The 24,609-nt window shown below is 38.5% G+C and overlaps 1 protein-coding gene across 2 annotated transcripts in view; it reads left to right on the forward strand.

Annotated features, from left to right (window-relative positions):
• Nucleotides 1-24,609, forward strand: part of tmem132e (transmembrane protein 132E) — a 444,092-nt gene that overhangs the window by 366,808 nt on the left and 52,675 nt on the right. For both annotated transcript variants that reach the window (XM_042499185.1, XM_042499184.1), the window contains exons 3-4: nt 7,682-7,822; nt 19,247-19,439. In XM_042499185.1, the coding sequence (XP_042355119.1) occupies nt 7,682-7,822; nt 19,247-19,439 (334 nt within the window). The remainder of the gene's footprint in view (nt 1-7,681; nt 7,823-19,246; nt 19,440-24,609) is intronic.

Here is a 24,609-nt window from a genome sequence, read left to right on the forward strand (position 1 = left end):
CAGTAGTGTTGCATAAATAACAGAGCCTCTCCAATTAACTGCAGGGTTATTTTAAGTCTTAAAACTGGCCATTATATTCAGTTTTTAATATTTTCACATTTGAATATGCTTGATTTTAGTATTTTTGTATATTTTAGAGATGCTCATTTCCACTGATGTATATCAATAAACCAAGGCTGATAAACAAGGACAGCAAAACTTGAATTAATTACGTCCAATTATTTCACATGTTTAGCATGATCTTTCAATGTTGCCTCAGTTCCTCACAAAAATGTATTTGGGTCAATGTGCTGTTCTCCAAAGGGAAACGACTGATACCCAACATACTGCTGGGCACAAAGAGGTTGTTTAAGCCCTCAGCAGTGGCACCATGCCAGACTCCTCAAGTCAGTCTTGTGACATTTTTACTGCATATGACACACTGGTGGTGTACGTGTGCATCAAAATATAAGCGCGCAAAAGTCTTAGAACACGACCACAATTTACAGCATGCATGTCAGCAACAACAACTACAACATGTATCATAGCATCAACTCGCCTTAATACTCCAGAAAAGCAATAATTTGATCATGTTTCCTCTGTTAGAGGGCACATCCCACTGTGCCCTGTCTTCTGCCCTGAGCTTGCCAATTGGCTCATTTGTAACGGACATTCAGATTAATCCTGTGCAGCACGCGTATGAAGTCTAGACTATTAAAAATTTTATTTCATTGTCAAGATTTAAAGTGATTGAAGTCTAAAAATGCATTTGTTACAGTCAGTCTCATTATGTCGTGGTAAAAAATCCCAGTTTTGCGACTGCTCTGCCTGTGGGGATGTTCTCTTCAAATGTGTTCAATAAATACTCTTTAAAAGGGCCATTAAGGAGAAATTAAAGACTTGGGAGCCATGATTTGACTTAATCCTGGTTTGCATATTTTATTTATTAACAGCAGCCAGTTAGATTAAATGACAGAGTGTGGCTTGGAAGTTGGCGTGATTTCTGACAGCAAATGTCATAAATGGGTCATGAGGACACGAGCCTATGTGCCCAGAGGAGAGGAATCCAAGCTCACAAGCACAAGCGCACCATGGAGACATGGCAAACTGCAAAGAAGAGACAAGGACGCTGTAATTAGAGGGCAGACCATACAATATAACGGAGGGAAGAATTGTTGAGTACATTTGTAAATTTACTGTCTTTAAAACCACTTTTATGTCTGCGCTGAGCAGTTAAAAAAGCATTTACTGGATTTTTAAAAGTGTCTTACAGCTCCAGCATGTGATGGGTTTTTCTTCCAGACACTGCACTGGTTGCAAAATTGATAGCAGACTCCAAACAGTCATTTTTGTATTGATCACTGATTGATTGTGCTCTGTTGTGGTCACTTCATGCTGTGGTACAGTGTTGTTTTACCACTAAATACAAGTCTAAATTCGATAACCCCAGGGAGCTCCGGAACAGGCAGCTCAGAAATCTGGCCTGAAATGTGTTGACCAAAAGCTCTCCTGTTTAGCAGTCCGTCAGCCAACTCGGAGTCTAATAGGTGTTGCCATGGCAGAAGGCATCTGTGTGGAATGAGTAAGTAATAGCTCTGTTTTAGCTGAAGTGGCTCACACTGCCTCTCCACTCTCCCTGCGTCGCAGCAGCAGCAGAGGCAGCAGCAACAGCTCGCAGAGATTCTGAGAATTTGGGCGTGTATTATCGCTGGTTGCTGCTGTGCAGCTTCTCCATTTGCAATGCTCTTTCATTAATCAGCATTAACACTGTTCAATGGGAGCCCGATTCATGTGGCGCTCCCATGGGTAATGCTTCATCCCCTCTCATTTGTGGCGCAAAAATGAACCAGAGTCTGTGAAAAGGACCATCTGATTAAAAACATTGGTTCTGTGCAATATGTGGGCTCTCTAAAACAGATTATGATGAATATGTAGTGGCTTTTATAAGCTGCTGGCGAGTGTAGGTAATGAATATAAATATAAGTATTACTCACCAGGGCTGCATCCTCACCAGGAAATGCACTGGAAATGGTTATGCCCCACAATAATGTGTAATTATCCTCTTTTATGATCAGTATTTTTACAAGCTGCAGTGATCAAGTAGCAACTGGGTCACCTCATTTAGCGAGAGTCTGAGGGTATTACATTTCCCCTTTTCAACTCACATCAAAGGCAACACGCTTGATCAGGGTGATTTCTTAAACATTACATATTTCTGTTTCATCTCCCCTTGACGGCACTGTATCAGATAATTACTGTATTTTCTCTAATGGGGGGATTTGATGAAAGAGGACAATAAGAGCTGCAATAACAGGAAACAATGTTTTGGAAGCTGCAACCTGCGCCTTCTGTTTATTTCAGGCATATTGGAAACGTAAAAGACATCATTTTTGATGGCAGGATTTGTACTAGATTTTGCACATTTAGGGCAGCACGTGCAAAAGCTTTAGGTTTAGTTTATAATTAGTTGGTTTCACATAATCATGAATCATAATTCTCTCAGATCACGCTCATATGTGTAATTTTGGAATAGCAAAAAAAAACTGTTTGTAGTTGAGTTTAAAGGACTTGAAATAATTACATGAACTGCATATACCAGCGGTTCAAAACTGGTCCAGTCATGGAGTCCAGGTTTCTCCTTAGTCGTTAGTTCAAGGCATATACATTATAAATTGCCACGTATTTTTAATTCAAAAATATTTAAATAACATGTTGGCTTATAACACAAAAAATAAAACCTTTTACAAGAATAAACAGAAATGGCACTTCAAAATATAAGGTCTGTGTAGGAAATTCACTGTATTTCAAAATAAAGCTTGTTTAGTGCAGACTTTACATGTTCAAGAATCATTTTGTGTCCATTCAGAGGCATGAGGCATGCAAATATAAATGTTTAAACTTTTGTCAGTGGAGATGCTGCACATCGTTAGCTTTGTTAGATTCTCCACCATTCAATTGTTCAGTTCAGAATTCAAGATATACCAGCATGGTAAACAAAAAACACAAGAAAAGTGCTGGCTTTCTACATCCTAAGTTGTCAGTAAGTCTGAATATGTGTCTTTTCCTCGATTATTTACTATTTATATAGCACCTTTAAAAACAGAGTTTACAAAGTGCTTTGACAAACAGAGCAAAGCTGAAATGGGATACACAGATGGCAATACAACGGAAAGTCAAACAGTCCTATTGAACACAAGCGAGAAGAAACTAGGGTAGAGTCAGGATAAAATACAAACCAGAGGACAAATAATGCAAGATGCAGGATACATAATGTCAATATGAAATAATACAAAGAAACTGACCAAAAACACAACAGAAACAATAAAAGCATGAAAACCACAATAAAGGAAATAAAATAAAACATAAATTAAATAGATAAGAATAAATAAAAGAAATAAAAAGACTTAATAAAAGGACAACATCACATAAAAGCAAGTATATTAAAATGAGTTTTAAGAAGTGATTAAAAAGAAGTCACCAGTTCTGCCCACTTTATCTTTTCATGCAGGTTGTTGCAGAGCTGAGGGGCCCTGCTGAAGATGTAGTTAAGGTTGGGTTTTGCCAGCATGGCAAACAAGCACATTTTCAGAAAGTACCGGACGTAACCCTTCATACGATAATTTAATACATGCATTTTGGCCTCGCAGTTCCTTTGCCAAAAGCTTTTCCATTTCAAAAAATGGACCTTAAGTTAACTTGATGGCTAGATAAGTTAATGTTTATAATTATCTTGCATAGTTTCCATGAGTCACTTGTTAAATCCTACCAGAAGCTAACTAAAAAATGGTGGCGATTACATTAAAATAGCGATTGTGTTTGAGCTGTGTGCCTGTTCGGGCTGAAGAAGGGGAGACAGCTCCAGCTGAAAGTCAATTGCTTTCACAAATCATGGATGAGTGGTCGATGCACTGAGCGCAGGTTAGCGTAGCAAATGGAAACACCTCAGCGGGACTTCAGAATTTTTATCTGTCAAAGAAATAAATGGAATGATCTGGAAGATGTTGCAGGGACCTCAAACTTTCAGCCGAATGTAAATGAGACACTTGAGAGAAAAATATGATTTAGGTAATGCTCTCAGCGAGTTTGTCCAGAGAAAGCTGTTGTTTGTCAGAATGGAAATGCAGTGATCTCATGGTGGGAAGAGAAATCCAGCACTGTGTTTTCTGGTAAACAAGGAAAAATCATTAAGATCCCCAGAGTTTTGCCTGCAGGAAAGCAGAAATTGGCACTCTTATTTTCATAACCGGCCAATCTTCTGGACAACACTTTCTCATACTCTCCATATCATTATAATATGGTGTTTAAAACAGAATTTAAAATATTTTACTAGTGTCTGTGACCACAATGTAGGCGTTAACTCAGCTTCCAGTCTGACTCTTAATGAATCGTCTTGACAGCACAAGGCAGACAAACAAAAACCAGATATGTTAATAATTCATCTCTGTCTTCTATTTCATGAAAATGAGACCATGAGATCGATGAACTCCATCGGCTCCACATGTCTGTGGACGGGCAGCTTGTCTGCATCATGCGTCAGTGCAGGGGCCGGGCGTGGCTCTGTGGTCAAATAGCCAGACTCAAAATAATAACTGGGAGTCGAGTGCTTTTGTTTTTCCTCACTTCCATTTTTGTGTTCTGTCAGTGGACATTTTAATAGCACGTCTACGTAAAGTCACTAAGGACAGCTGCCAGAACTCGTTTGTTACCCGGCTGACAGAAAACTTCAGATTATTTGTCCCTGATTTGGACAGCTTCTTGGTTTAAAGTGGAAGCCAGCGCTATCATAATGATACACATTTAAAGCAAAGCAAATTATACAGACCCAAACGTTTCCCACAACTTACCTTAAATCTACATTAGTTTAAGCACTTATGAACCAGAAATGTTCATTTCTTAACAGGAAGTCCTCTGCTTCTCTGTAAACGCTGCTTACTGTCACCATCACTGTTGAAAATATTTAACTTGTGGTGTTTCAGTTTCAAGTCTGAATCTGCTTTTATCTGAAGGCTGCAGCTGAATAACCTTAGATTGTCAAATTTAGATGTGAAAATTCTAAATCAAAACCTGAGCTTTCTCTAAGAAAGAGGAAAATACTTGCTGCATATTGGAGCAGTAAATCTATATCATAGCTGAATGTCCCAGTAGCATTTTTTCTCTTCTCTCAGCAGACAGGTTTGGGTACACGTTTGTTTTTGTGTGGCTGGAACATACTGTATATCTGCAGTTACAGCAGATTTTTGCATCTACATGTTAGTTTTATATGTGCACTGTATACGCATATGCATGCTCAGTTAACATACAAAATCTCTGTAGGCACTGTAGAATTATGAAAGCACTGTATGTATGTGTATGCTTTGAATGAATGTGGTCGGTGCATTAACATGCACGTGCCTGTTAGCGAGAGAGATTGTGCATGTTTGGTAAATGACACACATGTATATTAGATTAACTGTTATATTTATTCCCTTGATGCGGTGTAAGAGACAGATCATGTTCACAGTATGACGTTTTCTTTAATATGTATCAAGTGAAATGTGCATGTATGTGTGTTTATATTTATTCATGGGAAAAATGAATAATTAAAGTAGAAGAGTGCACTCAGTAGAGTGTAGATCTCCACCAGGTGGATGCCTGAGCTTATCGCGGTCACTCTAGATGATCTTATAATTCCAGCGAACACACCGCAGCGGGTTTCAGAGCTAAAAAAATAAAAATACACACATCATTTATTTTTTAAAAGATCCACAGGCGCTATATGTAAAATGCAGATATGATGTAATTATGTGTACAAATGTATTTTTAGCGACTTAGACAGACACAAACAGTATTAAAGCTGAAGCACAACAAAGTAGGAACTGATAACAATAGATTTGATTTAAACAGATAAAGAAAACACATTCAATATTGCCTACTTACTTAATTATGGCAGAAGCACAAATATCAAGAAAAAATGACCAAAGCAAAATAATCTGCAAGACTACAAAATCTGGCAGGTAAACACCTCTGAAACCCTCCTGGTGTGGTATGATGACATTCAGCAGACAGAACAAAAGATGAATTGTCCCTCCCTGCTCTTTTACAGTCAAAATCTAATTGAAGATAACAAAAATGGGGATTTATTTGTCTTGTAATGTGCCAAACTTTAACATATAAAGTATGGAATTAATCTGCTGAAAATGAGACCAAACTTTTCGTTTGCTGTCAGTTTTTGAGCCACAATGAAGGACAAAATGTGGCCTGAAACAGACAGTAAGCCTTGTTTTAAGACAAGCAGATTTCTGAAAACTTTTGCCGCTAATGGCTGGTTAAGAAGTCTGAGGAGTCAGCAGTCAATGACAATATAAAACTAGGGCTGTATGTGACTCAGAATTATGCCAATTAAATCAGATTCTGCAGTTCAATACACATATTCATCTTTTCCTCTCTGTATTAAGTTTTAAAGTTTGAACGGGCCTCAGCAGGATGCTCAGTGTGACAGCCAAGTGTGTGTGCAGCCAAAGACTGTATTGTATTAACTTGCTGTGGGCTGTGAATTCACCACTTCTTCACCTTATGATGTGGTCTCTCTTTCTCTCCCTCTGTGCCACTGCCTGCATGTCTGCAACTGTTTGTCAGAGCTGCGTGAAAGTCAAGAGCACTCCCTCCACTGTAAATTCTGTGGACCTGCTCGACATGAAGCGATTTCAGCCAGCTGAGGGGTCTCTAAGTGATTGAAATTTCCATTTTTTATGGGGCATCCCTGCATAAAACTGTGAATAAAACAGGTTTTTCAGTAATTGTGAATCACCACAACCATGAGAGGTCATTGAGCATACAGTCATAAATGTGCACACGAAATATTAGGCTGATTGGTCCAGTAGTTTGTTAGATTAGCTGTGGGTGGACAGAAACACACACACACACACACACACACACACACACACACACACAGCAAAATGCATCAACCCTCTCCAACCCTATGCCAGGTTGAGATAATAATAAAAAAGTGAGATTTTCAAAGACATGCTTGTAGTATTAAACGTTGCTGCGCTCATAATTTCCTACTTCAGTCTGTTTAATGTGAAAACATGAAATGATAAGAGACTGCAGGGAGTATAAGTGGGTTTCCGAGTTCAAACATCTTCCCCGCTGAAGTGTCCTTGAGCAAAAACTGCAAATCCCCCAGCAGCTCCAGGGTTCCTGTTCTGTAGCATAACCTGACCAAACTGTGCAGTCTGTTCTCTCTGAGGAGCTGAGGGGTGGAAGAGAGGACTTCACTCAAGAATCAATATAGTATCATGATATTATATCTTTAGGAAATCCAACAGTGTTTAATTTCTTATTTATGTGAAATCAAATGCCTCATTAGTTGTGTGTCTAAATGTTTCCACAAAGCATGTGAGCTGAATTTAGAAGCCTGTAATACTGTATAAATGCCCAGTGGGTTCAGTATAAAGCATGGTAGATTCTGATTTCACAGAAAGTGTTGGTGAACACTGTGACCTGCAGTAGTCTGAGCCCTCTGGTCTCATGTATCACTGCACTGTCATCTTCATTCATCTCTGTTATTGATTCATCTGTGGGATTGCTTTTGCCATGACGCAATACAAGGAGGAGGACTGGTGCGCACAGAGGGCGCTCACCTCTGACCTCGCACATAAATCACCCCCCTCTAATAAAATTGACTCGTCCTATTTCTTTTCTCCCTCACCATTTCCTGCAGGGTCAAAGCCAAGAAAGGGGTGAACCTGCTCGAGACCAAGTCGAAGAACGCCCAGTGGAAGGTGGACTGGGAGGTGCAGTCCGGCGCCAAGCACTCCATCACCACCATCGATGTGAACAAGAACAAAGCAGTCAAACAGGGGTAAGTCAACAGCCCCGGGCCAAAACACACCGCGTCTCTCTAACCAGCTACCGCAGCTGCAGCTGTTGATTCCTGCCCTCACTCCCGCCACACAAAGATATTTATCTTCCTAAACAATGGACAAAAGGTCTCCAAACAGGTTTCCTTGCATGCAACGGTCATAGTTCACTCTCTGATTAAAGGCAGCTTTTAAAGCATACACCACTCTTTGTAAATGCCCCAGAAGCTGTAAGATAAAATACGGCTTTGGCCCTCAGCAGTGACTAAAGCACCCTCTGCTTTATAGCACAAAGTTAAATGAATGGAGATGTTATCTGCCGAGTCTCGCTACATCTGCTGTTAATTCAGTCTACGTGGAGTGATGAGGTAGACTATTTTGACTGGGGGCATTAAAATACCTTTGAGATGAGATCTTGTCTAACAGCAGTAATTATGCCAAGTTCCTCAAAGGAGTAAAAACACCTAATCACAGTCCTACAGTGTCTGACGGGACTGTAATGGACTCTGTCTGGGCAGATTCTACGGTAAACGCAACTTTATGGTAATAGAGAAACTGGAGTTGCTAAGTGATTTGCAGGCTTAATGTAGTCTAAATGGTGTATAGGCTATTAATCGTTTGTTAGGCTGCTTTTAGGGATACGACCTAAATGATTTAACCAGTAAATATAGGCATTAACATGTGGCGGCAGCTTAACCCTTTGAAATCGGGATCGACATCACTTCTCTTGTGCTGCGTTCAGATGCCTCTTACAAGCTATATGACCCTTTACAAAATGAGCAAATTGTTTTGATTTCTTTGGAAAACAAATGGAAAAAGGCAGTGACCAACTTGGCAAGAAATGCCCTTCAAGTTGCAAGAAATTTTACTGAAAAAAGTTGTTTTTAAAGGAGGGGAGGCTTATCATAAAATAATCCTGAAAATATGGGAAAAAAAATCTGTATTTATAGTATTTTATATTTAAAAACTGTTACAGAAAAATAAGAAGAATAACATATATCAAATAAAAACATATAAATATATTTTTTATTTAGTGTTTTTTCTAGGCCATTTTCCTGTTTGTTTTTGTTTTTTGTTTTTTTGTTTTTTGTTTGCTTTTTTTTATGTTTATTTTCAGGTCATTTTTGCGTAACTTTTTTACTATTTTTTGACTAGATTTTGTGCCATGCCTTGTTATGTAGCTTGTTGTTTTTCCCCTATGTTTTCAATAGAAATCAAAACAATTTTCTCAGGATTTAAAGGGTTATAGGCCCAGTTTTACACCTAAAAAAACAACCCCTTATAGCAGCACAGTCATGGCTGAACACCTGGTGGCCTGCAGCTTGGCAGCCAGCTAACTTGGGTGTAATCGTATCCACTGTCGGCAACATATCTTGCTGTAGTGTCTTTCCACTTTTTTAGAGGCTATTTGCTTGGAAAAAAGTGTTCTAATGACAACTATTGATAGAAAGTTTATGTAATATTCAGAATTACTAAGGCAAAGCTTTTGCACTTGCTGTATTGATAAACGCTTTGAGCATCAACCAGAATTTCATTCACCTCAATTGAATTGAAGTGGATGCAGAAATCTCAGAGTCTGCAAATTAAGACGAAACTTTTTAAACAGATGCCACAGCAGGTAGGTGAGAAAATAAGGTCCTCTTTTTGTTTGGGGAATTTGAGTGAACGGATCCTTTACACAGCTGCTTGCACGTTAGCCCAGGGTACATCAATAACGTTTTGTTTGTGGGTTTCTTACATGGGTACAGTTTGGCCTGCTGTTGAGCTAGTTCCACTGAGGGAAAGCAACTAAAAATTTACAACCATAAATCACAGTATGTGATGCGTTCAATTCATTAAGAACTGAAGCACTGGGAGTTACGCTGGTTATCACCAAGCCTCGGAGACATTAGCAACTGCTGGTCTAAATATTGGCATCCCGGTGGACTCCTTCATGGCTGGGGAGAGAGCGAACAGAGAGGAGGCAAAAGGAGCAGCCTTACCTGAAAAAGAAATCCACTATTCCTCTCTTGTTTACTTCTTAGCGCCTTTGTGGCAGTCTTTCTTGCTATATTTAGTGACCCATGTCCTGTAATCTTTGCCACCCTGTCACCGTGTGTGAAATGTCCAGTAGGGGGTCAAGCATGGATAGAGAAACAACGTGTCACGCTGCATTTTGTCAAAAACCCAGTCAATTCTGTGACCACCTAAAGCCAAACAGCTCAACAATCGCATTTGGAGTTATAAAGAGTGGTGTCACGGAGGAATTCATGTTTTAATGCTCCGTTCCCATCAAATAGATTGAGCGTGAGTGTAAAATCTTTTTATATAAAAAAGCCACCATGCCTCTGGAGATTTTCTTGTGGAGATGTAGTGTTGTGAAATTGCTTCACATTACATGTAATTTAGGTTGTTTGGAGGTCTGCATGAAGTCTTTATTTGTATCAGAATAGAGCAGAATTTATTTAAGATTTGTGCTGTACTCATCATGAAGGCACCATTAAGCTGATTTCTTTTACAAACCTAAAGTGATGTCAGTTGCCTCAACCTTAAGCAGCTATGTGTATATTTGTATGTGATTATTACATCTGTAAAAGTTGGCAATCAAGATGTTTCTCTTCATCTGATCATATATTGCATTGTATTATCTACAGTCATTGCAATCCTATACACAGTGGCTTTAACCTGATTTTTACCATAAAGGAAGGGGTGCAGAAAATGCTCACATTAATCATCTTTTACTAGTGAAAAGAGTCAATTTAAACCACAACAGAGTGCCATATGGATGACATGCTATTTGTAGAGTTGCATGGAAGTCAACATGAACTTGGTCCTCTCAACTAAAAGCCAATTCGATTTTTTCACTGGACTTGGGATTATTTCAGAAAATAAGCTCTGTGGCAAACAGAAATGTACGATACTTACATGTTGTATTCATCTTCACAAATGAACGCAATTTTTTAAGAGTTTTTAAGCTTTAATGTAATCACTAAAAGTAAAAAGCTAATGTTAGGTTCTAAATGAACTACACTGTGGTTGCATGACTTTAATGTCACCATCACAACGAGGCTGTAAAGCGATGTTTGGAGTGATGATGTTTGTAGTCTCATTAAGCCTCTTGTTAGCCTTTTATAAGACATGCAAAAGCTTAAAAATTTACACGTGGGGTATTAACTAAAAGATTTTATGCTTTAGAACAAAGCTTGAAATCCTCTGAAACGTATGCAAACCACAGAGCTTTCCAGCTGGCACTGGACATCAGTATGATGTCACACAGACGTTGGACTCTTATGTCAGAGAGACATTAGATTTTGGTTGTAATATAAATCAAGTTCAGGATATTTATATGTCTAACAATGTGAGAATTTCACATTGTGTGGATATTGGGTTTTGTTCTCCATACCTTACAACTAACAGGTGTTCTAAGTCAAGATGATGTTGGTGTGAAATTTTGGAAGATGTTGGATTTTGGTCACTTAACAACAACTTGGAAACAACCAAATATCAACGTCATTTTTGTAATTATTTTATTCATTAAATTTTGGTTACCCAGTGCTGCAACCTAAATTCAACCAAATATCAACGTCTAACAACACTGGTGGCCATATAGGTCATGACATCTAACCCAGAACACATTCAAAACACCCACTTTAATATGAAGGAAACAGAATTCCACATTTTCCCACATAAATGTATTTCTTACCAGATTAATTGCAAAACATGGCAGAATGTAAGGGAGCCAAAAAGTGGGGAATAATTCCCATTGCTTCCTGCGTATTAACAAAAAAAGGAAAAATGCACAAATACAGATCTGCAGTTTTATATGTTTTAATGGTTTTCAGGTGTGTTTCTGTTATCACGCTTTCAGCACCGTTATTCCCTGCAGCTTTCTTTTTGATGGTATTCTACTTTATTTTATCTAGAAAATGTATTCAAACCTGTTTCCTTTCGTTGGGTGAATGAGCTTTTACTGCAGCATACAACCGTGCAGGAGCCTAACTCAGACTTTTTACAGTAATGAGCCCAAAATAAAAACATGAATTCTCAAGACAATTCTTCCCCTAATTACCCAATTCAATGCAGTAATAAGCACAATTCAAACATGTTTTCTAAGTTCAATAATTGTTCTTGTCCATATATGTTTATTTGCAAAATTACAGCAGCAAACAAGTAACTGCTCACTATTTAAAGCCCTCCCCCTCCACACCCACATAATCCCTTCTCCCCCCAAAAAAGACAAATATAAACACACCAGCATCATTTTGCATCTCATTGGTGAATACGTCTGAGTACCAGTTCTGTTTGAACATCTGGTTTTGTTTACTCAAAATTACCTGAAACTGAGGAAACGAGGTGACAGTGTTTTCCCTTCGGGGCGTATTGTTGATCTCTTCATCACTCTCTTCTCTTTATTATTCTCTTCTTATTTCCAAGTTTCTCTTCATCAGATCACTCTCTCGTCAATGCTGGAATTATTCAACCTATTTATTCTTCTGTAACCGCCCATCTGGAACGATCCCATTCCAGCAGCGGCTCGTTGATAACACCACATGAACCAATGCATTATTGATCGTGGTCAATGGCTTTCAAATGAATAATGTTCTTTAAAAAGCTGTGGCATTACCACTGTCGCAGTCAGGACAACAGAAATAACTGGGCGTTTATAAGATGAGTCTCATTTTTGTGCTCTGAATAATTCAATGTTAAAAAGCAGATGAAACAGGAAAAAGGATTCAGAGCACATTTTTAAAGTGCCAATATTGACTCCCAACAAAACTTCTGCAGCACAGACGCGGACTGACAAGCACTCTTTCATTTCTTTCATCCGGTTTTCAAAGCTGCTCCGTCGCCACTGATGTTTGCCCATTTTGAAGCAGCATGAAAAAGAAAATGTTTTTTTTAGCGCAATAGATGTTCTCTAGGGAGTGTTTACATAAATTGTTCCAACACCCAAGGGAAAATCTTTTATTACAACAATGTGCATTTTATTTTGAAGGTAAGTTTTGTGGGCCAAAAATTGGAAAAATATTGAGCAGTGTGGGGAGCACAGCAGATAATGTCTCAATTTTAGCAGTTTCTCAGTAATTTGAACTATTTTTTTGATCAATATTTTCTTTGTTATTTTACTCTTTTTTTAAAGTATAATTTCACATTTTCGGAAATGCAATCATTTCCTTTTTATGTGAGAGTGACATGAGAAGATCGTCTACCTCATGCCTGTCTATTAAAGTACAGAGCTGAAACCATAGACTATATAAATATGGACTGTGCGTCTACACTTTCTCCCACTGTGCAGAAAGTGAAGCTAAAAAGTCCCAGATACAAGATGTCATGCTTACCAAGAGTCTGCACGTCGCTTTTGGCAATGGGCCCCATTATATGGAGTTCCTGCACATACCTGTTCAAACCATTTCTTTTATTTTGGTGCCATTATTACCCATACTGCAGCCAGCCACCAAAGGGAAATTTTGATGTTTTGGCTTCACTTTTTGGGAGCTGTCCTGTTGTCCATGTTTAAATACAGTCATGGCCAAATGCAGGATGTGCTTAGCCTAGCTTAGCATAGGCATGGAAAAAACTAGTAGTTAAAAAGGGGAGAAGCATCATATTGTGTCATATCCTCCTGTTTATATCCTTATCCTTGTACTGGTAAAATCTGGTCTGCATGTTTAGCTGCGGTTAGAGTAGCTTTGTGACTCCACCAGCTGCTGAAATCCTCATACAACATGGAGATGATCAGTTTCACTGAGGCATCTGCAGTCAGCCTTAAGTTGGACTATATTTTGTAAGAAAAATAAAAATATGGGTGTGAATTACAATTCTGCAATTATTGAAAAGGACCCCAATAACAGGCAATAAAGGAATGCTTTTTATATTAAGAAGTTCTATCACATGTAAGCTGTCATCCCTTCAAACACATCCAAAAACTTTCAGGATTTCCCAATTTATTTGTGGTGGCCTGCCTTAAAACACCTGCCGCCACAAATAGATTTTCTATTTTTGGAGCTGGACTATTTATGAAGAGTTCTGTTGAAATATATATACCAATTGGTTATGCATTGCACTTCTTGGAGTGCACAGCACACTCTGGGTACAGATGGAGCATCAGAGAGCTCAGAAAGTTTGCATCCACCCACTGCAGCTGCTCCTCTCATCCATCAGTTTGATCAGATCAGCTGATCAAATCAATCAACAGATTGATAGATCAGTTATCAAAGACCAATTTTCGCAATTTATCTTTAATCCCTCACACATTTCAAGTATATATGAAGCAGGCGAGCACCATGTATACTCAGGAGGCACAGCACTACAGCAGAGTTCACTGGTGTTTTGGCAGCACTAAGAGCCCAACACACAGTCACTGAAGTTACAGTTGTAGTGTTACATGGAAGAAAATGGACCACAGCAGTTAATGCATCTGCCTGGTCTGTCTGTTAACCCCTTGAAACCTGGGCGAAATGACTTGATTTCAGCAATTTAAACAATAACAAAAAGGGAAATGAGCTGGAAAAAAGCTGCTCAAAGGAATTCTGTAAAAGAATTTCTAATATTTCAACATAATAATTATAAATAAGTTTAGCTCCCTAGGCACTTTTCCCTAGCTTAAAAAAAAGAAAAAAATCCAAATCTTCTAATTTCTCATAATATTCCAGGCATTTCTTACCAAGTTGCCCATTGCCTTTTGCCTATGTTTGTGAAAGAAAGCAAACCAATTTGCTTAGGGTGGAAAGGTTTAAATACTTGTGAAAGGAGTCCGAATTCAGCACAACGAAAGTGATGTCGATCCAGGTTTAAAGGGGTTAAATACAACAAGTGGGCACAGGTTTTTGTACCCTGGTCTCTTTACAGGCGCAGTGATACCAAACCTGGCAACCTCACTGTGAAGAAAACTCTCGCAGGCTCACTGTGCCAACTGTGGTTCACCAGAAAAATAGTTCCAGTGTGTAAATCCCCTTAAAACTTTAATCTTCCTAACTTTATTTCAGTTGAACATTCCTATACTTTGCTTTAAATGCTTTTAAAAATCAGTGTTATAGACTTAAGTACTTCAGATTTTATATTATAGACTTAAGCATGGCCCATTCTGAGCCTTCAGTTCACCATCTCTGTTCTTGGGCTGTTGTAACTCTGCCTTGCAGCGCTTTGATCCGATGAACTCTCCCTGTTAATCAGTTCAAACAGACCTCTGATCAAAGAATGAAATCCCCTCGAGCTCAGGAAAGGCCCCAAGCTACAGCTTTTAAAATATATACTTTGTGCTATACAGACCGTACATCATTAACCTAATGGAAACAAGACTGGACTTTCTGAAGTCATGTTTACTTCCCTCCTCTCCTCCTGTTTGAAATCACTCACTTTTCACCGCCCACTACTTTGTAAAAACACCTTAATGCTGAATTGTGTCTGACATCAATATCAATGTCTTTTTTTTATATATTCATTGCCATCAAATCTGAAGGAAAGACTTACATGAAATATTTATAAAGGACCACAACGGAGGACAGGACAGCTCACCGAAACATTTCCTTGTAGAATGATAATTCATTTTTAAACCCTAAGAACTGGACTCAAGTAACATTAATTAGCTAACACATACATAATTTAGTATTTTGATGAAAGGTCACTCTATAACTCCATTGAGATGGCCTAAGGAAATTTAATATGTGTATGCACAAGGTCTCTTTTGGCATCACACGCTTACGTCTAAAGCACTAGGAAAGCAGTGGTGTTTGGAATGAGAACAGGCTGCCCTGAACATCCAAAACTGACAGCGAAAAGTACCTAGCACGTCATATTTTGATGTTTCGCAGTATGTGTTGCTAAGTGCCACCTAGTTCCATTTTACCGGAGAAAAGGCAGACATCTCTACGGCCGATATCTCCAACACTCGACAACTCACACCAAAACAATCTAGATCGATAAATAGCACTACAAGTAAGAGAAAAAATATGTATTTTTGATTTTAGAGTGAACTGTCCCTTTAAGTTAAACCTGTGGGTTTGGTTACCTTTGTTGTTGGCATTGTAAGGAGATAGAAACCCGAAACAGGAATCAATGAGGCCAATCGGATAAGGCCATGTGCAGACAGACAGCGATGTGATATTTCTGATCTCAAAAACCATGTCAAAATGTCAAGTGTGCAAATATGTTTTTTGTTTTCACTTACATTTTATACATTTTACTCTGATAAAAAAAAAAGCATTCCCTCTAACCCAGATCAGTGCATTGTGAACATCATTTTTCCTTCCTCCGGCGCGGTGGCAGTCGACACTGTATTGAGCGGCTGTACATGTACTCACTCCAGCGGGCCATATTGATGACAGCTTTAGTGTGTCACAGACAGACGGGGGTGTTTGTTTTCAGTGAGTGATGTCGAGACAAATAGGCTGAGATCTCATCACGATGTTCCTGAGAGGAGCCTTTTGTGGGTGGAGGCTCGCACAGATAGTTTGATGCAGCTTTCATTAAAAGGCTCTCAGGCTGAATGGTGGGACGGGTCCCTGCTTTTGTGAAGGACAGACGGCTATAGCGCCTCGCTCTCAGCTTAGAGGTGAGGTTTTGGCGGGATGCTTCTCGTCACGGGTGGAGAGAGATTTAATTTGCCCCTTCGCCACCAGTGAGACAGTTTCATGTAAGGCTTGTTGAACCTGAGGATTACAAACCCAACAAGCAGGATTTTCATAACAGGGGGGCTGTTATCGCTGCTCCATCACTGGCATGCTTGCGATGAAATCCCAGCTGAAGTGTTGGTATCTTCACACTGCAGAGACGAGCAAAAGAGAGAATGCTGGAATATTTCATGTGTATGGCCATGAGAACAATCAGGTCACCTACCAAAAGCTATTGATTGGTCAGAAGCAAATCTGCAGCCACTGCAATTACGGTTATTTGAAAGAGTGAGGTAGAACCAAATTTGCAATCCCCTTGCACAAGCTCCACACTCAAGCCTTAAGATGAAAGAAGAAAGCCAGCAAGATTAGGGAGCAGTGATTGTTTATTGGAAAGCACACTGCACACACTGAATTCACAGCATATGATAACTCCATCTAAGTAAGCAGGAAAGCCATTAGAAAACTGTCACTTCTCAGCCGTTTTAACATCTCTGTGTATAAGTGGAAACACATATATGAAAATAAAGAAGTCTGACGTCAGAGTAGATTTTTTCATTAATGCACAAATAAATAAATCATGTCTGACATGAAGCTTTATGAATCAGAAAGAAAATACAACCCACTTTCCAGCAAAATACCTTTGCCATATACTTGTCATTGAAAATTTGATTGCCATCGTGATTACATACAGAAAAAGATTTTGTAAATCAAAAAGTGTGACATATTTATACTGCACAGAGCTCATAGTGCTGGATGGTTGGGCGCATAGAGTTTTGAAACAGCACATTGATTCCTGTGTTTTTACATTAAGACATTGTAAAACACTTTGTTAAGGTTCCCAATAGACGTTTTGAGTTAAATATTTAATAAGTCATTTTGTCCAGTGCTTTTCATCAATGTTAAATTTTCAATATTTAACCAATATTCAGTTCATTTAAGAGAAATCAGTTCCAACATTTGATGAAATTATTTGAGCAGAAACACACAAATAGACATAGAATTGTAGGACTCAATATTTACATGCACATTTTTCTCCCCCCAATAAAAACATGAATGTAGCAGGGGATTTTTATTTTGGAGACAATGACACCATAAATAGACCCCAAAATGTCTGAAACCTACTGTTTCCTACCGTACCCCAATGTTGAAACCAAACACGCCCTTGCACGCACACATTGCCAAGCAGATTAGTAAGTGAAAAAAACAGCAATCTACAGATTGAAACAAGATTTTACAATGGCTCAAAAATACCTATTTACCGTGATCATTTTATCATACCTTGACAGCAGGGTATGACAGCGATACGGTTTAGTAAAAGACAAAAAATACATATTAGAAAACACTGAAAGAGACTGAAAGAAAACTAAAGTGGACTTGAGTTAAAATTATTTTGTTCAACTCTTTTTAAGGTCTATAATTAATTTTCTTTTTTTCAATTTGCAGATATGTTCAGCACAGGTGGAGTTACATTTTAAACATTTGATATTTCTTTGAATTTCATATGAATGCATTTTGTAGGAAGGTTATTTTGCTCCATTTGAGGCTATTGTAATGATAAGAAGGCTGTGTCTAATGTTTTGAAAAGAAAGTGCAGACCACTAAGGGTAATAAAAAGCAGGACGTTTTGGTTTATTGATACATCATTATTTAGACTTAAGTAGGGCTCAGTCCAGAAGGAATCATTTTGTATTCAGTGTTTGTTACCAGAAAAAAAAAACAGTTTATAAAGGGATTACGGCACTGAAGGATTAAATTGCAGCATGAGAGAAGGATTCTTATTGTAATATGCTTTAGCAGAGTTTCAGCTTTTTCACCTTGACTTCATTTAATCAAGAAAGGTGTGAACTGAAACCACTTATCATAATGGCTGGGAATTATTTTCACCAGAACCACTAATATTATATCGTCTCTTCACACCCTTTTTGTTTACATCAAAACTTGAATAACATTGCAGCTGCTACTGCTGCCTATTTTTTTAAAAATCAAACAATGACATTTCTGAAAGTTTAGAATGGTAACATTTCAAATGGGAGGTCAGTTGTCCAGCTGTGAAGCTTCAGGTTGCAAACAGCAAACTGTGACCTTTAAGGTCCGACATGTTCGCTGCCTTGTTTGTGTCATGAAGTCTGAGATCCAGACTGAAGAAGCTGTTTCGGCTACTGTTAACTGAATGAAATGTCACAACGTCCATTTCATCGATGAATGTGACTGACAACTTCTGTGAGCTCTGCTGAATAAATAAGATTGATTAAACTCCCCTTGAAGCCAAAAACAAGATACTGGCTTTTATCCTGAAATCCTCTTTGGACGGCTTATTGGATATCGACTCATTGATCCATCCAGAAAACTGAAAACGATATTAAAAGTACATTCAGCTCTTCTGTCATTTCAGTAAAAGACAATAAAGCTGTGATGTCATTTTCTAAAGGTTAACAGCAGCATACATATAATCTCATGCTGCCTTTGTGTTTTTATCTCATGTGTCACGAAAAGACACGCCTTCAGATATGCAGATGTGGAATAAAACTGAATAAAGAACAAATACTAAAATACATCACCTGACAAGTTTCAACTGGGCTCTAAAGCTTTTGGCTGCAGTTCTTTACGTTGATGCCTTTATGAATACATAGTCGCTTTTTTCAACTCACGGGGACCTAAGGAAAACTTAAAAATAACAGCAAAGCAGTGTGTCGACAGCTGTTTAATAATAAAACACTTTCCTGTCAACAATTTCATCACCAACGCATGCAGTGCCAGAATTTCTTGTTGTTATTGCAGCTGACATTTGGCCTTTATTTTAACTCTGCCTTTTTGTGTGTTTTTTTGGTCTGGCAGGGATGTATTGGGCAATGTCGAGGTGATGCAGTTGGACTTCGAGATGGAAAACTTCACCAGCCTCTCCGTGACCAGAAGGATCAATTGGAACATCGACTACAAGGGGCAGAACCCGCCTCCCGATTCAGAGAAGGTGGTGACGGAGTTGACGGTGGTGCAGCGAGATATTCAGGCCATCATCCCGCTCGCTATGGTGAGTGGAAGTATAGCTCAGTATATAGACTCATATGGGAGGGATTGTTATCAGTCTAAGATTCATCTAATTATCGTTATTTAACGTCTTGAAACCTGAGCAAATTGGCTTAATTTAAAAGAAAAAAAGATTAAAAAAGGCAATGAGCAACCAAAGAAATAACACTGAAAGAAATTAGTTAAAAAAAAAAAAACAACTGAAAATTAGTACGAATAAATAAATAAATAAAATGAAATAGATTTTTAAAAAAGGCGAACAAGACAAAAAAGTGTTTAAAATGCAAAATAATTATATAACATAACTAATTTATTTGAATGTATAATTCTGAGGTTTCAAAGGGTTAAAGTTAAGTTTTAGTTTAATAAACCAAAACAACAGAACTGAAATGCCTCATTTTAAACAATGTCTCCCATTTACATTGTGCCTTAAGCTTTCAAAATGTAAGACAGATGATCAGTGAGCTGTCAGAAAGCATAATGACATATTTTGCTGTGGAGGCCATCAGTAGGTCTGATTTCATTCAAGCCTTGTTCCTTGTGAAATATAACACCACTCTTTGTGTGGCTGCACAGTGCAAGCAGCCACACAAAAGTTTGTCATATCTGGTTGGTTTCTGCATGGCTCCGACAGTGCCTCTGTAGTGCTGAGAAATGTTACTCTGTTAGGCACAGCTGCTGTAAGATTATATTTATATGTAGTGTTTTTCTAACGTATACGTTTTCTAACACTGCGGCACAATGCATACTCTCAACCCTATCTCCAGGAAACTACATTTGTATGTTGCTAAATTGGATTCATAATGGAAGTTGTGGTGGCAACGTATTCGCTGTTCGGATTATGTTAGCAGACAACATTTCTTTGAGCTGATAAAACACTGCATGTATGTACCGAGCTGAGGAGGTGGTCGAGGTGGATGGTGAACAGACAAAGGGACTGCGACCCCAGAATCCATTCACTTCTGTGGAGACAACAAAAGCCATTTTGATTTTGTCATCGTCAATCAACATTTTACTGATTCATTCAGTATCAACAGTTTTGCAACTTACTAATACTCACTAATACTGTACCTTTAAATGTCTTTATTCATGACAGCCTGCATTTGTATATAAGTAAATATCACGCACAGAGCATCAGACATAAAACGGACAGCTTCTCATTGCAAGTAAATCTAATCAACACCTACACAGGCTCCAAACGACGTGCTGATTGTTAAGAAAGACAACCAATTCTGGAACACTTAGGTATCTATTACTTTTAATTGGAGCTCCTCTCATTGTCTTGTGAAAGGTGCAATTAGTGAAGGTAGTAAACAGATTATGGGAACAAAGGGAAATTAATCAAGCAAAAGGTGCTGAGTACCTCTGGCTTTGCCGACTTCCTCTCTTGTGTTCTTGCTTCAATCACCTGTTCGAGTTAGAGCCAGTGATAAAAGTCCAAACCCACATGATATTTGCTCATTAAAATTTACACTGCATGGTAAATGATATAGAAGACTGGATGTATGTAGTGTGTAGAAGTAGATGTTGGTTTTTCTGAGGACATTGCGGTGTTCATGGTGGGCAAAGGTCATCGTCGCAGCTCTGAGAATCTTCAAGTACAGTGTTTTCACTGTCATCGATTTGCATAATTACAGCGGTGTCTCACCTGAAGCTCCGTTAAATAAACCTGATCTGCAGTTGTGACTTTGTGTGTACAGCACATCTGTTGCAACATAAGGTTCACTTCATGTCTCCGGTCCCGGTGAAATTTGGAATTAGCATGCGTCTTGTACCCAGATGTGTTTAGCTGTGTTGCAAAATTAGATTTCTGCCTGTGTGACTTTTGCTTGTAAAAATTTACATTCTGAAGCAGGATGGCAGCAACGTTTGGTGCTTTTTCTGTAACTGCCTGCCAGTTTTGCTCCGTGTATTACTCTGTAGTTACATCAGTGGGTAAATTGAATTGATTCTAATGATTTTTAGCTGCAGTTTCTGAGCACAGAACTTGTGTTAACACTAGACGGAGCAGTAAAAGAGGACTGGCGTTGTCATCTTCTCCAATATTTTTGGTTGGCAGGGAATTTTACGGACGTCAGTAGCTTCCCTGTCACTGTAAAAAGAAGACTTGGCTACATTTGTTTTGAAATGGAAGGAAAGGAAAAGATGATCAATTCAGAAAGTTTTCACACCCTGGGAATCCTCTGAGTGCTTCCAATTACTCTATCGAGTACAGCTGACATCGTCATTGATAGAAATAGTCACAAATTTGCTTCAAAACCAAATTTGAGAGCAACTCAGATCAACTCTGCTCATTGCTCTCTCTAAAATTTCAGAAGGCACAGTAAAAGGCTCAGACTAACTCTAAAAACTTTCATCATCAGGCAGCATTTATCGATTTAAAGATCGGACGGACTCCTGCAGGTCGGTCACCTGTGGTCACCTTGAAAGATAAGGTTTAATCCATCATTTCAGTAGGGGTGACTAATTGGGTTGTAAATTACATCCGAACAAAAAAAGTGGATGTTCCATATCACCCAGCAGGAGATGTGACACAGTTAAACAATGGTAACACCACATTATACATGACTGATGAACTGAAAACAGTTGGTCTTATCGGAGCAGAAAAGAACAGACCAACTTCATCATCATGGCAGGTTGCTGAGGAGCTTAAAGGGGCGGTGTGCAGTGGCAAAGATGTGTGATGTACAATCAGAAAGTCAAGAAATGACTTCACTCTACCTCTAAAGATCATTTTAAAGGTGTGGTTTGTAAGATTTAAGGATTTAGGCTTGTATCAGCTGCTGTAATGTTAGACATTTTAACCAACCTCAGATGGCCAGTTTTTGGCATTTCTGCATTGGCTTTGTCTTACAGCCTCAGAAGTTGCGGCTTGGTTGAAAATAAAGCAGTTTCACAAAAAAAAAAAAATCAGTGTTTTTCCGACACTGTTTATTTCTATCTATAGTTGACACAAAAACGTGAATGGTCCTATCTAGAACTACCATTTGGTTTGTCCATTCTAGGCTACTGTAGTGACATGGTGGTGCAACATGCTGATCTCTGTGAATGAGGGCCTGCTCCATATTTATATATAAATGGCTTATTCTGAGGTAACAAAAACATTATTCTTTTTACGTAATTATACGCTTAAGAAAACATGCTTATATTATGTTCAATTTATTTCAGTATATCCCCCTAAAACCTACACAGTGGACCTTTAAATCAGTAAATTTACGATCATACTGAGCTGTATCACATTGCATAAAAAAGCAGGATGGGAGGATAGCATGAATTAATGCCTTCATCTAAATGTATAATTTAAGTTGCTCATATTGGTTTGTTGCCTTTTGATTATCACCCTCTGGAGTTGGTCCAGATGTAACATTACACCACAGAAATAAATGTTTGTTCTCCAAACTGGAAGACTGACTTCAGGGTTACTATTATCTAGGGAAAAATGAATACTGACAGTGGTGCTTTTGTGCTTTTCGTTGTTGCAGTTATGTTTAACCTCTGCTGCACATTGTTCTTGAACAGCCCTGGAGCCTTTTTTAATGTGATGTGAATAATCTAATGACTTTGACTGATTGTTGAATGGAAGAACAGTAATAACTGCTGTTGCGGCTATGAAAGTTGAGTTGCCAGTGTGGACTCGACCCTGCAGCAGGTGCTTATCTCTTAGCCCTTAACAAGAATACAATGCGGCTCTGAAGTACAAAAGTGATGTTTTTATGTTAAGCATCAGAATGTGCTGTAATTAGCACAGAGAACATGGTCGCTGTGTGTTCATAAATCAAGCAGTGTGTCTTGAGGGCTTTTTATGAGCACACCTGCACCTCTCAGGTCAAGGAGCTAGTGTTTAAAACATAAATGAATCAGGTAAAAGGAAAAGAGGCTGAGAAAACTGACTTGTTTTTCCTGTAGAATAACTGTCATTTTAAGGGTTTGTAGTTGATGCAAACCATCCTGCACTTTTCAGCCTGTGCCATACACCCACTGAGAGGCTTGTAGAACAGATCAGCACTTTCAGAAACTGCTGATATAAAGAGGTGGGAGGTTTTTCTGTCTTCAAAATACAAATTTTGTGCAACAAAAGCAACAGAGATGGCGGTTTGGGATGGACCCCTATAGTAACTTTTGACAGAGGACTGTCTGGAGAAAGAGAGAGAGAAAAGAAAGAGCTGGTAAATCGACAGTTAAGAGCATAAAAAAAGAGGGTTTTTATGGTTGGCAGACCACAGATTGTGTGCCAACTACAGTTGACCTGCTGCAGATAAAGGACGGAAGGAGGGAGAAAAGGGGGGAATTACTAGTGAATTTACAATGTGAAAAAGAGAAACAATTCCTGAATGGTAAGGTTAAATCAACCCCGAGGCTCGTCACACAGTTTAGGCCACTGTTAACACAAAGCCATCAAAGCCCGCTTTCCCCGGACGTACTCATTACTTTGAAGGGAGAAAGCTGAAGAAAACAGGAAGGAGGATGCTGAGCAGGGGGTATGCCAGATTTCCTAACTCCATTAGCAGCTCTGTGCCACAGAAGCAACCAGATGTTAAATAAAAAATGACGAATCCCACAGCTTGAAGTCACGCTTCACTTATTTACATGTATATGTTTGTGCATTCATAAAGACACACATCTGGCAAAGTGAATTGTTTACATAATGTAAAAGCAGGTGGAAATTATAGGAATTTAACATGCCATTTAAGTTTCACACGCTGAATAAACTCGCTTCACTGCTTGTTAAACCAAGCAGGCTCCACAGTCATATATTACATTCAAATGGACAAGAATAACCACAACAAATTACTATATGTCATCTGTAAACACGGTTTGGACAAAAAGGTAATTATTTGTTGGTCTAATAGACTCTGTGAATGAGTGGCATTAAAAAAACAGTGTGTATGAGGGGGCATATTGACAGAAAAGGAATATAATATAATAAGTATTTATTTAATTATCTGTTTATTTATAGAGTTTTTTGAGTTTATAGAGTTTATTTGATAGAGACAATGCAAATTAACATAGTACAACTTCAGCTTATTACAAACAAGCTGTTGTAATGTAGTAACTGATGTTTCACATATTGAGTTTGTAGCTATTGCTACTCTCCAAATCCTGTCCCTAGTTGGGCTACTACTTAAGAAAAAGAGGAAGATATCAAGGTTACATACAATAATGTGCATACAGTA

This window comes from Plectropomus leopardus, chromosome 13 (genome assembly GCF_008729295.1).
Source record: "Plectropomus leopardus isolate mb chromosome 13, YSFRI_Pleo_2.0, whole genome shotgun sequence".
Lineage (NCBI taxonomy): Eukaryota > Metazoa > Chordata > Actinopteri > Perciformes > Serranidae > Plectropomus > Plectropomus leopardus.